Here is a 14,748-nt window from a genome sequence, read left to right as displayed (position 1 = left end):
CTCAATGAAAAATGATTACGTGCACCACTCACTTCCATTGTGCATGCTGAAGCTTCCTCTGCTCGCTCCAAAAAGCTTCTAGGAATCCTAAACAATGAAAGCAACACTGCCTCAGTTTTGCCATCTATTTCTAAAACATTGGTAGTCGTGCATTGTGACACATTGCCCATTCATTTTTGACCACAGACTAGTGGGTGGCATTGCTGCAGAAAAAATAACAAGATGAGAAAACCCTTCATCCCCTCATCTCATTCCTCATAATGCCAAGGAAGAAAGCGAAGCCCAGAGAGCAGATATGACATCATGCCCAAAGTCACACTACTAGATAGGCGAAGAGCTAGATTCGCACCCAGGCCTGGCCTGGCACCCTGGGAACCTGGGAAGGAGAGATACTGCTGATTCTGCCCCACAGTGATCCTCTAAACATAAAAGAGATGGCAGATGGGAAAGGCTTTTACCGCAAAGACAAGGGTGCAGAGAAGTCAGCCGTGGTGGGATGGCATCTATCGCCAGGTCTTAATTCTCCATGGGGATGGCAGAAACGCTCTCCGCCAAGGGCACCCCTCTGGACCCCCGTCCCCTCGCCCACCAAGCTGTTTCCCAGAGCGGGCATCTAGGAGCGGCACAGATGGGTTCACATGACGCCTTCCCTTATTTCCCTGGCCTCCCCACTGGAGAGGAGAGCAGAATCTCGGCCTGGGACTCGGCCTGGGAGGAGACAGAAGAGGAGAAGGGGCCGAGGGGAGCGGGGCATGGAAGGAGGAAGAGACAGAGAAAGCAGGATAACCACCTCTCCCGATAATCCCCTCTCTGGATTTCCAGCCCGTAAATAAATGCGAATTGACTGCAGCTCGGCCTTGCTAGAAAGCAAGATTTTGTCCGTCTCGGTAAGAGAACATGGAAGACAGACCAACCGGCACCCTCATTTATCCAGTCGCCTCTTTCCGGCTTATTCAACACGCTGGCCACGCCCATGCTGTGGGGGGTTCTGGACAAGGCCAGTCTGCAAGTTTGAGGGACCCACCCTCGGGAAAATGAAATACCAGCAGGCACCTCTATTTTGGGAGACGGCTAACCCTGTGGGGGAGGGGGCTTAAGTTCTGAACAAGGGGGCGGGGCCAAAGGAGGGGAGGGACACTTTAAGGAGCAGATGGCTTTGGATCTGTGAATGAGAAAGCACAGGGAAGTCCGGGCCAGGGGACACTCCAGGGCTGGAGAAGGGAGTGAGCCGTCAGGTGTGGGAGGGATTCATTTTGGCTGGACCACAGAATGTGGAAACAGGACAGGGCTCAATGAGTGGGAAGGATGCTTCACGAAGGCCTCTTTACGGACGAGGGAAACCCGGACGGCTTTCGAGCAAGGCGGTGAGACGACCAACACTGCACCTCTACAAGAATAAATACGGGCCATTTAGAGCTAATTTTTGTGGATGATGATAGGTAGGGGTCCTGTTTCAATCTTCTGCAAATTGGATGGATTTGGAGTCGATCATACTCGGTGATTTATCACAGAAACAAAGAACCGAGTTCCATATGTTCTCGCTCATAAGGTGACCTTGAACAATTCTAATGCTATAAGAAAGCCAGCGGCAGTAGCGGAAAACTGTCAGGGGAAGGAGGGGCCGGGACTGGCAGGGGGTGGAAACTGCCAGGGGAGGGAGGGGCATGCCTCTTCCACAGCGGTACCTGCATGATCCACGTTGGTATACATAACCCCACATCTTTATAATAAATAAATAAATTTTTTACAAAGGAGCAAAGACGGCCGTAGAGAGACAGTGATGGCTGCAAATAACTGTGGGAAGGGTACTGCAGAAGAGGCGCCAGGTAAGAGGCCAAGAAGGTGAGCAGACAGAGCATCTTCCAAAGACACTCCAGAGGAAAGACTGTCCATGCCACATCCTCGCTGGATGGGAGGTATGTGGAGATGGAAGAGAAAACATTGGAGTTTCTCAACTGGGGCCCTGAAGGATGATGGGTCACTCAGATCGTAGAGAACTCAGAAAACAGCCACAGGAATGAAGTCTCAGCGCAGAACACCTCGGAGACGTTTTGCCTGAGATGGAGTCTCTGCCTGGCCCTTCCCTGCCTCGTCCGAAGTCTCAAGACAAACCGGCGACGGCAACCCGGAGATGAGTCCTCTGTCCACTCCAGAGTTTGTTCTGCCTCGGTAGGTGGTTTCCAAAACCCGAAGATATCTGGTGACTGAACAAGTAAGTACAGGCTGAGAGGAACAGGAGAATGGGCGGCGCTCTGTAAGCACGTTTCTGCTTGGTCGGTGGCGAGCAGCAGTCCTGGCCCCTCTGATGAAAGGATCATCAAGTGGGCTTAGCTTCCAGGACAGCGAGGCCCTCTCTTATAACTTGTCTGTCCATGTCGGGAATGTCCCCTTCATTCTTGGAAGGTCTGCTGAAAAATCAGCTCACAATAAGGCAGATCAATAATGGCAACTATTTTGCACATGTTGTACGGGGAGGATCACAGAGGGACTGCCCAACGATCCAATGGGGTACAGTGCTTTTGTGACCTACGTCTCAGGGAAAAGAGAAATGGAGACATATGGATGATTTTAGGGGAGAAAGCAGAGGATTTTTAGGAGAATTCAAAGGGCTTGAAGCCCATAGGATGGTCTGGGACAAAAGTCTGTTGGGCCCACACAGTGAGTGGACAGTTTGAGACAAAATTCTATCCAGGCCTATTACCAGGCTTTGGTCTTCTTTCCTGCAATATGGGTGCTGTTAATGAAAACTCAGGGAAGGGACAGAAGGTAGCTGATCTCTTCTTTGGTAGATCTGGATTTTAAGCAGATAAGGGCCTGTTCTTTGAAAGAGGTAGAGGATTGCGGGGAAGCTGTTCTGTCTGTCCAGTCGTTACGTAGGAAGGGGCAAAGTCTTATCGAGATTCTGTTCATCTCTAAGAGCCTTTAATGCAAAATACTTATTATGCCATGGAGTCATGTTTTGGGGTGAAGTTCCCTGTTCTCCTTCACCCATCTCTCTCTGCCACCAGACACTGAAACTCTAGGGCACGGACCACGTCTGTTGTCTCCGTGTCCCTAGGACCTTAGCGCTGCCACTAGGATGGTTGGGAGGGGGCATTGCAGGGGGAAGGATGTGGACTTGGAGTTGAGGTTAAAGCCAAGTCCGAAAGAGAACATCTTGCTCTGTCCACTGCCACTGACGACTGGATCCCTGAAGGGACAGGATTAAATTATAACCAGAAGTGACTTTTCTTTGAGGGAAACCCTGATAATAAACACAATTTGCTTCGGTCTTGGGAGGCAAAAATGACAGCGTATGAAGAAATACATCCATACATCCATGGGGAAGAGGAAGGCCCATCTGTCACAGGTTTAAGAGGACCAGGGCTTCTATTTCTCCGCCACTGAAGGAAGGAGAGTGAAAAAGCCACTCTTCAATAATGGTTTCATTGAGCTGCTACTAGGATTCCAAAAAACGTGCTAAGTGTTGCGACTAGAAAGGGATGAAACATAGTCCCTGTCCCCAAAGCACGCACATTTTTTTTTTTTGAGTCAGAGTCTCACTCTGTCGCCCAGACTGGAGTGTAGTGGCCGCTCCTGGCCACTGCAGCCTCGACCTGCTGGGCTCCGGTGATCCTTCCGCCTCAGCCTTCTGAGTAGCCGGAACTACAGGCATGCACTACCACGCCCGGCTGATTTTTTATTTATTTATTGTGGAGTTGAGGTCTTGCTGCCCAGGCGGGTCTCAAACCCGCGGGCTCAGACAATCCACTCACCTCAGCCTCCCAAAGGCGCGTGATTACAGGCTGAGCCACCGAGCCCAGCATAATTTTTGATTTATTGTAGAGATGAGGTCTCGCCAAGTTGCCCAGGCAGGTCTCGAACCCACGGGCTCAGTCAATCCACTCACCTCGGCCTCCCAAAGGTGCGGGATTACAGGCTGAGCCACCTGAACCTGGCTCCATGCACATTTTTTAGGCGGGAAAGAGAAGGAGAGAAACTGAAGATGGGAGAACCAGAAAATGCTTCCAAGAGCAAATGTGTCTGAGCCTGAGAATCTCAGAGAGAACTCACAGGCAGATAGGCTAGCCCAGGCAGAGCTGGACATGGGAGTATGACAGGGCCAGATATGAGGGTGGACTCCCCCAAATAACAGAATTTATGTATACAAAATCGTGTATTTATTCCTGCATGTTTAAACTTCAGACGCCTTCAAAGTACTCTCTGTTTAATATGATACACCTGTCAATAAGCTTTTTTTCACGGCCCAAAATGGGTTTTGAGCTTGTCAGTTTTGATGCCTTTTAGTACTTCTGTTGCTTTTTGTTTGACCTCTTCCACATTGGCAAAATGTTTCCCTTTGAGGACATTTTTCTACCAGGGAAACAAACAAAAAAAGTCACTCTTGGCAAGATAGGGAGACTAGGGAGGGTGGGCCATGAGAGCCATACTGTTTTTGGTCCAAAACTGCTGGACACTCAGTGAGGCGTGGGCAGGCGTGCTAGTAAATGACCCATCATGAAATGGACAAACCTGTTGGGAAAAAAAAAATTCACTAAAGCTAAACACAGCCGCACACAAAAACACTAGCTAGTACGTGGATGCTGATGGGTCCCTAGAACACTTACCTAGCGGGGGAAGCCTGTGCGACAAGGAGCCCTGCCTCCAAAAAATAATTCCTTTGCGGTGGGCACTCCCCTCATATACACAAGTGGGCCTGTGTAGGTAAGGCAGAACAAGAGCCAGCTCAGGGTGGTTCTCGTATACTGCAGGGGGGGTATGGACTAGATTAGAAAAGAAGTCAGTAGCATGAAAAGATGCTAAGTAGAAAAAAGCATGTGCTTGGGTCTACATTTTTTTTTTTTTTTTGAGTTAGATTCTCACTCGGTCGCCCAGAGTGGAGTGCAGTGGCCGCTCCCGGCCACCGCAGCCTCGCCTGCTGGGCTCTGGCGATCCTTCCTCCTCAGCCTTCCGAGTAGCTGGAATTACAGGCATGCACTACCACGCCCAGCTGATTTTTTGATTTATTGTGGAGATGAGGTCTCGCTGCCCAGGCGGGTCTCGAACCCGCGGGCTCAGGCCATCCACTCACCTCAGCCTCCCAAAGGCGCGGGATGACAGGCTGAGTCACCGAGCCCAGCTGGGTCTACATTTTTAAAAAACCATCGTGAAAAGGGAGATGAAAAGGAGGAAGAAGGAGTGAAAAAGAATCAGGGTGACAAGTTAGCATGCCTTTACAGTAATTTCGAGGAGAGCTAGAGAGGGCACACATAGGAACCCGAATTCTTAGTAGAGGCAGACTCCGTGAAGAAAGAATCCATGGATAGAAAAGGCTCCAAATCTCACGGGTGCAGACCTCTCCCCAGCCAGAGGCCATGCAAAGTCGGGAAGAAATCATGGAGAATTCAAAAGGATCTACACACCTCTTGATGTTCCTCCTGAACCTAGAAGTTCAACCTTGCAATCTTATGAGACAACTGCCGGGCCTTGGATGTCCTGATCTCTGAAGGGACCTGCCCTGGGCACTCCCCTCAGCTTAGAGAGTCTTAAAGGCCTTGGCAGATGTGTCCAGAGACAGGAGAGACTGGAAGCCCTTTGCCTTTCAAAATAATGATCTGGCATTCACTCCAATAAATGAATAAGGAAATACGTATTTCCCTTTCTATTAGGGTTTGACAGGACATAAGCTCATGACTAAGAAAAGTAAGACTTCCTCTAGTGACTGTGAATAACAGAAGAAAGTCGTCTAATTACCCACAGTGACAGCCCAAGGGCCTCTGAGTTGTTCACAATAGCAAGATCATGGAACCAACCACGCTGCCCATCAAAAGAAGACTGAATTTTAAAAATGTGGTACATATGCACAATGGAATATTACACAGCCATAAAGAAGAAGAAAATCATGAATTTCACAGCAACCTGGATGGACTTAGAGTTTATAATACTGAGTGATCTTTCACAGAAACAAAGAGCTGAGTGCCACATGTTCTCACTCATAAGTGGGCCTTGAACAACTACCGTGATACTATAGGAAAAGGACTGACAGTGACAGGAAACTAAGGGGGGAGGTGGGCAGGGAGTTGGGATTAATGGTAGTCGATGTCTGCCTGGGGAAGGGGGGGCACACCTCATCAACAAAGGTACCTTCACGATGCATATTTGTATACTTAACCCTGAGCTGTACCCCACAATTTTAAAATCAACTAAAAAGAAAAGAAGCTGGGAGAAAGCTCTAAGGGAGATAACTGAATTCTTGAGGCGGGAAGGCAATAGCGACTATTTTGGGGGTGAGAGGAGGAACAAAAGCTTGTGGGCTTTAGATAAACAGGGGACAAGAAGAGCCCACGTGAGATTCCAGACTGTTCAATAGAGCCCTGAGGGTTTAGGGTTCTCTGAAGGGACACACATCTTGGAATGTTTATAGCTCAGGTTTCTGAGTGTAATTCTTAGATTGGCCTCCGAGTCTGGTACCCTTAAACATTGGTGCACAGTCCTACACTAGTCGGAGGGGAGGAGCTTCCAGGGCTCACTACATTTGAGGGCTTCAAACCGTTTTCAGCCCAAAACAATTTCAAATTTGAGAGAAATTGGGTTCTGGACAATAACGATCGTGGCTCATCTTCACTGAGAGTCTATGTGCACAGGCACTGTTTTTAACTACCCTATATTCATATTCACCACCTAAATTTCAGAGCAATCCTGAGAGGTAGCTGCTATTATCATCACACCTACTTTTTAAATGGGAAAATTGGGGTTGGCTGACTTTAAGCATTAAGCCCAGACTCATGGAGCCAGCACGCAGCACAGTGGGGTTAGGATCTGAAGCCCAGAGGGTTGACTTCGGCGTCTGTCCCCAAGCACACTTAGCCTGTGTGCTTGACAAAGTTTGGTGACATTTATTCTGCAGCCCAGTCTTTGATGGTACATTAGGAAAACTATGCCCCTTGAGGGTGAAGATGATAGTCCCGAGATTCAAAAATGAAACACACCTAAGCCAGAAAAATGTTGTCCTCACACTTAAGTCACCTACAAAATAAAATAATCAAGTCATGTCTCTAAAACATGTCTCTGAGACTGAAAGTCTTAGCAAAATGGCCTAAAGAATTCTCTGAGCAAGTTTCTGTGGAATCCAGCTTAGAAAACCTACGTGCAGTCCAGGTTTCCTCTTCCAGAAAAGACCACATCAGTCTGAATTGATCTGTTGACTGAATCGATATCAGTATCAGCCTGGTTTGTCAAAGAGACTGCCCTGGTCTCCAAACCTGTTCCTCCCTCTAGGTGCTTAACACATGTTTGGTGAATGAAAGGATGAATTAATAAATGAGCACATCTACTTTCCTCCTTTCTTCCTTAGCCTGACTGCCACTTTCCAAGCAAACAGTTTACGGTCACCGCATTAGACAACATTTTACAACTGCTCCCTGTGGCCTAGCGTGAAATGCAAGCTTGTCTGGTCTTCAGGGTTCTCTGCTAATCCCAGGTCTGTCTGTATCTGAACGGTCCCTACCCCAAAACTATCATTTGCATTTCTTTGTCAACAGTTACTTGTGACCCTGAGGCTCTTTACACTTGCCAGTCCTTTTTCTTGGCATGCTCTCCCTGCTCTTATCATGGATATATAGAGACATAGATCTTCAGAACCAGATAATCATCTGGGGATCTTAAGTGAACCTCCCACCTGGAACTCAAAAACTCTTCAGAACATCCCCATCCTCCATCAATCAAGCCCTGCTTTGAACATGACCGTTCATTTGTCTCATTTGCCTCGTGAAGTTGTTATTACAAAGTGACCTCTGTTAAAAAATATTTCCTTCTTTAATTACTACGTGCATTCATTCATTGATTCTTTCTTTCACCTTTGTTTATCAGACACACAGAGTGCCTATTCTATGGCAGGCAACGTGCTAGACTCCGGAGAACGTGAAGATGAAGAAGCCATGCTCCCTGCCCACTGCTCTTCAGAATCGAACAGCCTATGTTTGTTGAAAGACAGATGTGAGCAGTATTACCAAATTCAGTAAGATGCCACCAGAGTGTGCACCAACACAATGCTAGGACAGAAAAGCAAAGACACATCGATTCCTCTCAGGAGGAACTGGGGCTTGACCTGAAGACTTCCCAGAGGAAGCACTAAGAAAAGCTAAGCCAAGGATGAGGTGGTTACAGTCAGGCTGATAGGGTGGAATGCGGTGACACAGGAAATCTCAAACTGACTATGAAGTGAACATTCTTCACGACTAATTGGGATACGGCCTAACTGGCACTCATTGAAAGGTTATTTTCATGCACTACCATGGCTGGATGAATTATTCTTTCAGAGGCAATTTGAGAAAACGAATCAAAAACCATATAATAGCCATACCTTAGATTGACTAATCGCACCTATGTGAATGTATCTTGAGGAAATAATAATAAAAGCACAAAAGAGTATATGCACACAGAGAGTGTATCTGAGCTCATTAAAATATAGGAAATTGAAAACTAAGCTTCCGTGCCCTTCACTGGAAGATAGGCTAAAAGACAATAGAGGGACTATTATACAGCTATTCACTTTGAATCTTATGTGACAAGTTGGAGATATTTGTTCGTATCATGCTAAAGGAAAGGAAGAATAAATGTCTAAGTACGATCACCACTTTGTTTTAAAACTCATAACATAGCAAAAAGGGTCTGGGAAATAACACCAGGATGCTAAAAAAAAAGAAAAAGAAAAAAAAGTTAGACTTGGATGAGGGAAGTTGTGAAAGACAAGTTCTGTTCTTTTCTCTGTTTTCAAACTTTCTGGTATATGGGTGTTTTATTCACTGTAAGCAGTTGGACTTTTTGTTTTGGTTTTATTGTTTCAATCTATGGTTTGAATTTCACCGTCTACAATCTTGGTGTGAATTCCTTCCAGAAGTCAGCAGGTAAGTATTCTAGTTCTTTATTTTTTTTTCCTCTTCTCACTGATTTGTAAGTACTCAAGTTTAAATACATAGTAGATGTATAGTCAATGACACAGCAGCTGACAAAGTAGAGCACATTTCCCTATACTCTGCCTTCCTTGGGCCTCAAGACTGTTAAGAGAAAGAACACTTGACACTTAATAGACACCCTTCTAAGCACTTCATTAATTACTCACAAAAATACCATGAAGTAGATATTATTATTATTATTAATATTATATAGCTAAGCAAATCAAGACACATAAAGATAACCCAAAGTTACCCAGCTAGTGGGTCACAGCTAGAATTTAAGCCCAGGGAGTATGGCTCAAGAATCTCTTCTCTTAATCACTCAGAAGAGGAAGTTTTGAAATAGCCACCTAGCTGGACAGACAGGCCGGCAGGCATGTAAAACCTACACAGATAATTGGTGGTGGGGGTGGGGCACTGGGGTTGGAGGGTGGGGGCAGAGAGACGGAGCTCAAAGATTACTCATGCAAGCCCCTTCTCAAATGGAAGGCTCGATCTCTGGCAGCAATTTCTCTTTCTGAATGAGAGGATGGCAGATGTCATCTGATCAGATGCACCTGAAATACAAGCAGTCACCTCTGTATACATATAGCATCAGAAAGGGTTTAGAAGTAGCACTTTGCTAAACATAAGGCTAAGGGAGCTATACGTTTCCATCTACATTGATGTAATGATTGTCTGGTGAGCTGGTTTAGAACTAGGTGATTAACTAAAGTTGTAGACATCCCAGGGCTAGAACAGAACTTTTGAAGCCCTCTAATGCAGACTCTGTCCATTTTCCCACCCCTAACATACATACATATATTCTTTCTTTCTTTCTTTTTTTAGTTGGCGTCTCACTCTGTTGCCCAGGCTGGAGTGCAGTGCCCAGTGTCCACCTGCTGGGCTCAGGCGATCCTTCCAATCCTTCCGTCTCAGCTTTCCAAGTAGCCAGAACTACAGGCACACACACTACCATGCCCAGCTAATTTTTGATTTATTATAGAGATGAGGTCTCGCCAAGTTGCCTGGGCTGGTCTCGAACCCGCAGGCTCAGGCAATCCACTCTCCTCAGCCTCCCAAAGTGCTGGGATGACAGGCTGAGCCACCAAACCTGGGCCATACATATATTCTTGTAACAGATAGGATAGATACCCATTCAAAATAATGAGGGAAGTTCCCGGCACACAGAAAGACACTAGTGGCCCACTGTTCAAAGTGACTAACCAAAGAGAACCCTAGTCATTATGCGAACACAATATGGGCCATGATATTATGTACTGAATTCAGTATCAAGTAATTCTTTCATTGGATCTGATTGATGTTTCTCCATAATCTGTAAATGTTAAGATGCTATATCTGGGCTCTTGATCTTTGGTATCTTGTGCTTTTAATTTATTAGCTCCAAGTTTTAGGCAGGGGGATTTCTTAAAAATCCATTCCAATAGAAGATCAAGATTATTCTCAAGTAGTCAAAAGTTCAAAGGCAGCTGGTCTAAGTTGGGACACTTCTCTTTTTTAAAATTATCTATTGTTTTGAGTTGGGGTCTCACTCTGTTGTCCAAACTGGAGTATAGTGGCATGCTCATTACAGCTTTAACCTCCTGGGCTCAAGTGATCCTTTTGCCTCCGTCTCTTTGAGTAGCTGGGACTGTAACCAAGCACCACCATTCCCAGCTTTAGTATATATTTAAATACACACACACACACACACACACACACACACACATATATATATATACTTTTTTTTTTTTTTGAGACACAATCTCACTGTATTGCCCAGGTTGGTCTCGAACTCCTGGGCTCAAGCAATCCTCTTGTCTCAGCTTCCCAAAGTCCTGGGATTACAGATGTGAGCCACCATGCCTGACTTCAGGACCCTTCTTATAATGGAAAACTCAGCTTCCAAGCCACATCTGAAATGACCGTGTTCCATCAGCATTTACCAACATGCACTCCTACCTTTAAGCCTTATCTCAAACAAGCAAAGGCTCTGCAACTAGAAATCTGCCTGTCACCCCCCTACAACAAAGATCTCCAAGTTTTTTGTTGGACACCCGGCATCTTACCCAGCCCTACCTGATCAGAATGGGGAACTCTCTTATATTCTTAATGTCAAAGAGGCATAGATCCTTGACCCAAGTGTCATAGGACTGTTTTACTCTTCTTTCACGGAAACCATATTCTTCAATTTCAGATTTCACTGTTTCCCTTTCGGATTTATCAGATGATAGAAACCATGGGGAGGAAACTGAGAGACTGAACTTTTCATTTTGCAGCTGAAAAGAGGAGCCCCAGGGAGAATGCGACGCCATCTTAGTTTTCTCCATAACATTGGAGACAGAGTTAGTTGCTCCTGGCTCTCATTCCAGGACTTTCTGCCCCACCTTTCCTGTGTCACTGAAGGGGACTGGTGATGCTTTGAAGGAGAAGAGATTGCCCCAGGCACTTCCCCAGACCCCCCCCACCCAGCCCCCTCATCTAAAACAGAAGGAAAGGTCAGGAGCGCTCACTCATTTCCATGTACTCTGGGGCTAGACCGGTGTATGGCTCCAGCCTATAGTCTAGATCCCACTGCTCTGGATGCTTGGAATGGGCAGAGTCAGCTTCTCCGGGTTCCGTCTCATCTTTCAGCTTCCGAAATAGTTTCTTCAGCTTCCTGGAAAAGAAATGGACCAGTCACCAAAAGTGGGAGCCTCTGGAAAACAGGTCCAGTTCTGCAGACAGACAGAAAAAACAACAGCCAAACAAAACAAAAAACTAAGTGTTGACCCTAAAATCGTCTCTGATCTAAGGGCAAATAGAAACTAAGGAGACTACTTTTCTCCTAAAGACAACTTTTATTAAGATCATGAAAAACTCCCCCACAAAGGACCAGGTTTCTTTAAATCTAAGGAAACGTTTAATTGTTCCTGCTGTTTGATAAGCAATAAGAGAGTTGGCCCTTCCTGCCAAAAGCAGAGACAGAGTCAGTCCTATTGTTCGATAGGTGATCTATCCACCCTCTTCATGGGGAACAGAGGCATGTGCAGAAAGGAGTAGAAAGATGCTCTCCTCCCAGGTCAAATACTTTTTGGGTCTCAAAAACATCAACAGCATCATTTTTTCCTCATTAAAGTCAACCTAAACATTGCCTGACACTACTATGAACTGAATTGTTGTATGCTGAAGCTCTAACGTGACTATATTTGGAGACAGCGTTTTTTAGGAGGTAATTAAGAGTAAATGAGGTCAAAAGAGTGGGGTCCCAATTAAACAGGATTGGTGGCCTCATAAGAAGAAGAAAGAAAGGGATCTCTCTCTTTCCACCATGCGAGGACATAGAGAGAAAACAGCTACCTATTGACCAGGAAGAGAGCCCTTGCCAGAAACTCAACCCTGTTGAACCTTGATCTCGGACTTTGCAACCTCCAGAACCATGAAAAAATAAATTTCTGTTAGCTAAACTATCCAATCTGTGGTATTTTGTTCTAGCAGCCTGAGTAGTCTAAGAGAACCACATTCAGGATTTATTTAGTTTAGATAATGTATATATATATACACCATGGAATATTTAACTATTAAAAAGAATGAAATAATGTCTTTTGTAGCAACTTGGACGGAACTGGAGAGTTTCATCCTAAGTGAACCAACTCAGGGACAGAAAACCAAACACTGCATGTTCTCACTTACACGTGGGAGCTACACTGACGACCTGCAAAGGCATAGAGAATGGTATAATGGACACTGGAGACACAGAGGGGGAGGGAAGGAAAGGGTAGAGGAACCAAAACTACCTACTTGGTACAGTGTGCACAGAGGGGATTGGTAGGTGTACTTAAAGCCCAGATCCAAACTATTTGTCCCCCCAAAACTATTGAAGTAAATACTAATAATCACCCAACTTCTCGGTGTTGGTATTAGGATTAACCGAAGCAAGGTTTATATAGTCTTTAGCATCGTATTTAGACAAAGCGAACGTTGAATAGATGATAGCTGTTATTATTTTTTATCTGAAATGTTAAAATATACCTGAGGGTGTGATCTTTTCTGCTTCTCACTGATGTACCATATATAGAGAATGAAAATAGGTGAAGGAGCAAGGTGCCAATTCTGCTCATCTAGCTAACAGAAAGCTGCTAACCGACAGTTGGGAGAATTAGCAGCAGAACAGTTTGCATCACAGACTCGAAGAGTTTGAAAGGAATTTTGAAGTCCAAGCTCCATCCAGATGCAGAAAGCCTCTTTCCAGCCCCACATTCTTCACCCGAGAGCACCCAGCCCTTCTGCAGATGTTTCCAGAGGAACACTCCTGGTATGACTAGACATCCAATAGTTCAAACGTGCTTCTAGCAGTGGAAATCGAATGACTCGAATAGCATTGGGAAGAGTGTCCAGGCTACTGTCATCTGCCATCAGGAGAATGTGGTATGAAGTGGTGGGGAAAAGTCTGATCTTTGGTGTCCGAAAATGGTATGTAAAACCAAGTTTTGCAACTCACAAGCTACGGTTTTTGAGAAGGACATTAAAGCTCTACAAGTTTACATTTTCTTATATGTAAAGTGAAGAAAGAAATATTGACTTGCCTGTAGAGTCTGTTAAAAGGGATGTCTATGTAACATGTTTTATTTAGGGCTTGGTATACACCGAGAGCTCAGTCAATGTATCTGTCACTGTCCCAAGCATCATCATCCTTACCAAAGAAGGATTCAAAAAGTAAGCTGAGACTCATTAGAAGCAGCAGAAAAGATGCATAATAAAATAGCAAGCAGTAGTTCTGTGATAATAGAAAACTGAGAAAAGGGAGACAGAATAGAGTCTAAAGAGACTAAACCCAAATAATGTGTTTTCTGTTCTTTCCATGAGTCAGAACAGAAGGAGAGGATGAAGGGGAAAAGCAATGAAGGGAGAGAGAAGAAAAGAAAGAAGGAAGGCAGGGTGTCTAGAACCAGGACTCCAACTGAGACTTTTCTCCTAGGTATCAGGCATCAGAAAACTTGGACAACTCTTTAGTAAAGAGCAATGAGTGGTTGTGCTTATATATAAAAAATTGAATAAGAGCATGGATCTCTATCCACGCCTGAAATGGCACTAACAAAATGAAAGAATAAAGAATGCATAAAACTGCAAGTTAAAAAAATAGTCATGAATACAGTAGTATCTGAGGGATGCTACTGAATATTTTAGAAGACAAACAGTGCACGAAGGAATTATCTAAAGAAGATTTCATGAACAGTTTGGGTCTGAACAAGAGAATGAAGGATTCTTAGAACTTCCCTTCTAGGATTCATCCTTGAAAAAAAAAATGACTAATAAGACATCTAATGTATTTGAAGAGGTAATCCAGCTGGGAAATGGAACATTTAAACAAGTGTTACCAATAATGTGCGGAGAGTATTATGAAGAGAGATGCTTAGGGGATTACAAGAACATGAAATAGGGACTCTTAATCTGGGCTAACGTGGGGAATTTCTCCCTGAGGAAGAGATGTGTCTACCAAGACTAAACAAAAGATAATAGGAGAAGAGTAGGAAAAGATAGAGAGGGGTGTGAGGGATTATTCTAGACAGAGGAAGTTATTTGGGCAACAAAGACAAATGTGAGAATGGCTCACAGAAAGGACAGAAGGGAATTCAAAATGTTTGGAGCACAGAGTAAAAGAGAGAAAGTGAGGAAAGATAAGACCTGGAAGGTAGCATAAGCTCATGGCACCAAGGCTTTGTATGCTATTTATGCAGTGGCTCAGGTAAGATTATGGTAGCGGAGTCAAGGGTATTAGCAATGGACATGAAGAGTAGACATATTTAAGACATGCTTAGGAGGTAGAATTTTTTTAAAGGGTGGTAGATTGCACATG

General features: G+C 44.9%; 1 protein-coding gene across 1 annotated transcript in view; it reads right to left on the bottom strand.

Annotated features, from left to right (window-relative positions):
- Positions 1-14,748, bottom strand: part of ANO2 (anoctamin 2) — a 374,120-nt gene that overhangs the window by 54,377 nt on the left and 304,995 nt on the right. The window contains exon 20 of the mRNA XM_021717811.1: positions 11,426-11,571. Within this exon, the coding sequence (XP_021573486.1) occupies positions 11,426-11,571 (146 nt within the window). The remainder of the gene's footprint in view (positions 1-11,425; positions 11,572-14,748) is intronic.

The sequence above is a fragment of the Carlito syrichta genome, unplaced genomic scaffold (genome assembly GCF_000164805.1).
Source record: "Carlito syrichta isolate Samal-C Ts95f unplaced genomic scaffold, Tarsius_syrichta-2.0.1 Scaffold311146, whole genome shotgun sequence".
Lineage (NCBI taxonomy): Eukaryota > Metazoa > Chordata > Mammalia > Primates > Tarsiidae > Carlito > Carlito syrichta.
The sequence above is the reverse complement of the archived record's forward strand: the minus strand, read 5'-3'. Positions and strand labels throughout refer to the sequence as shown.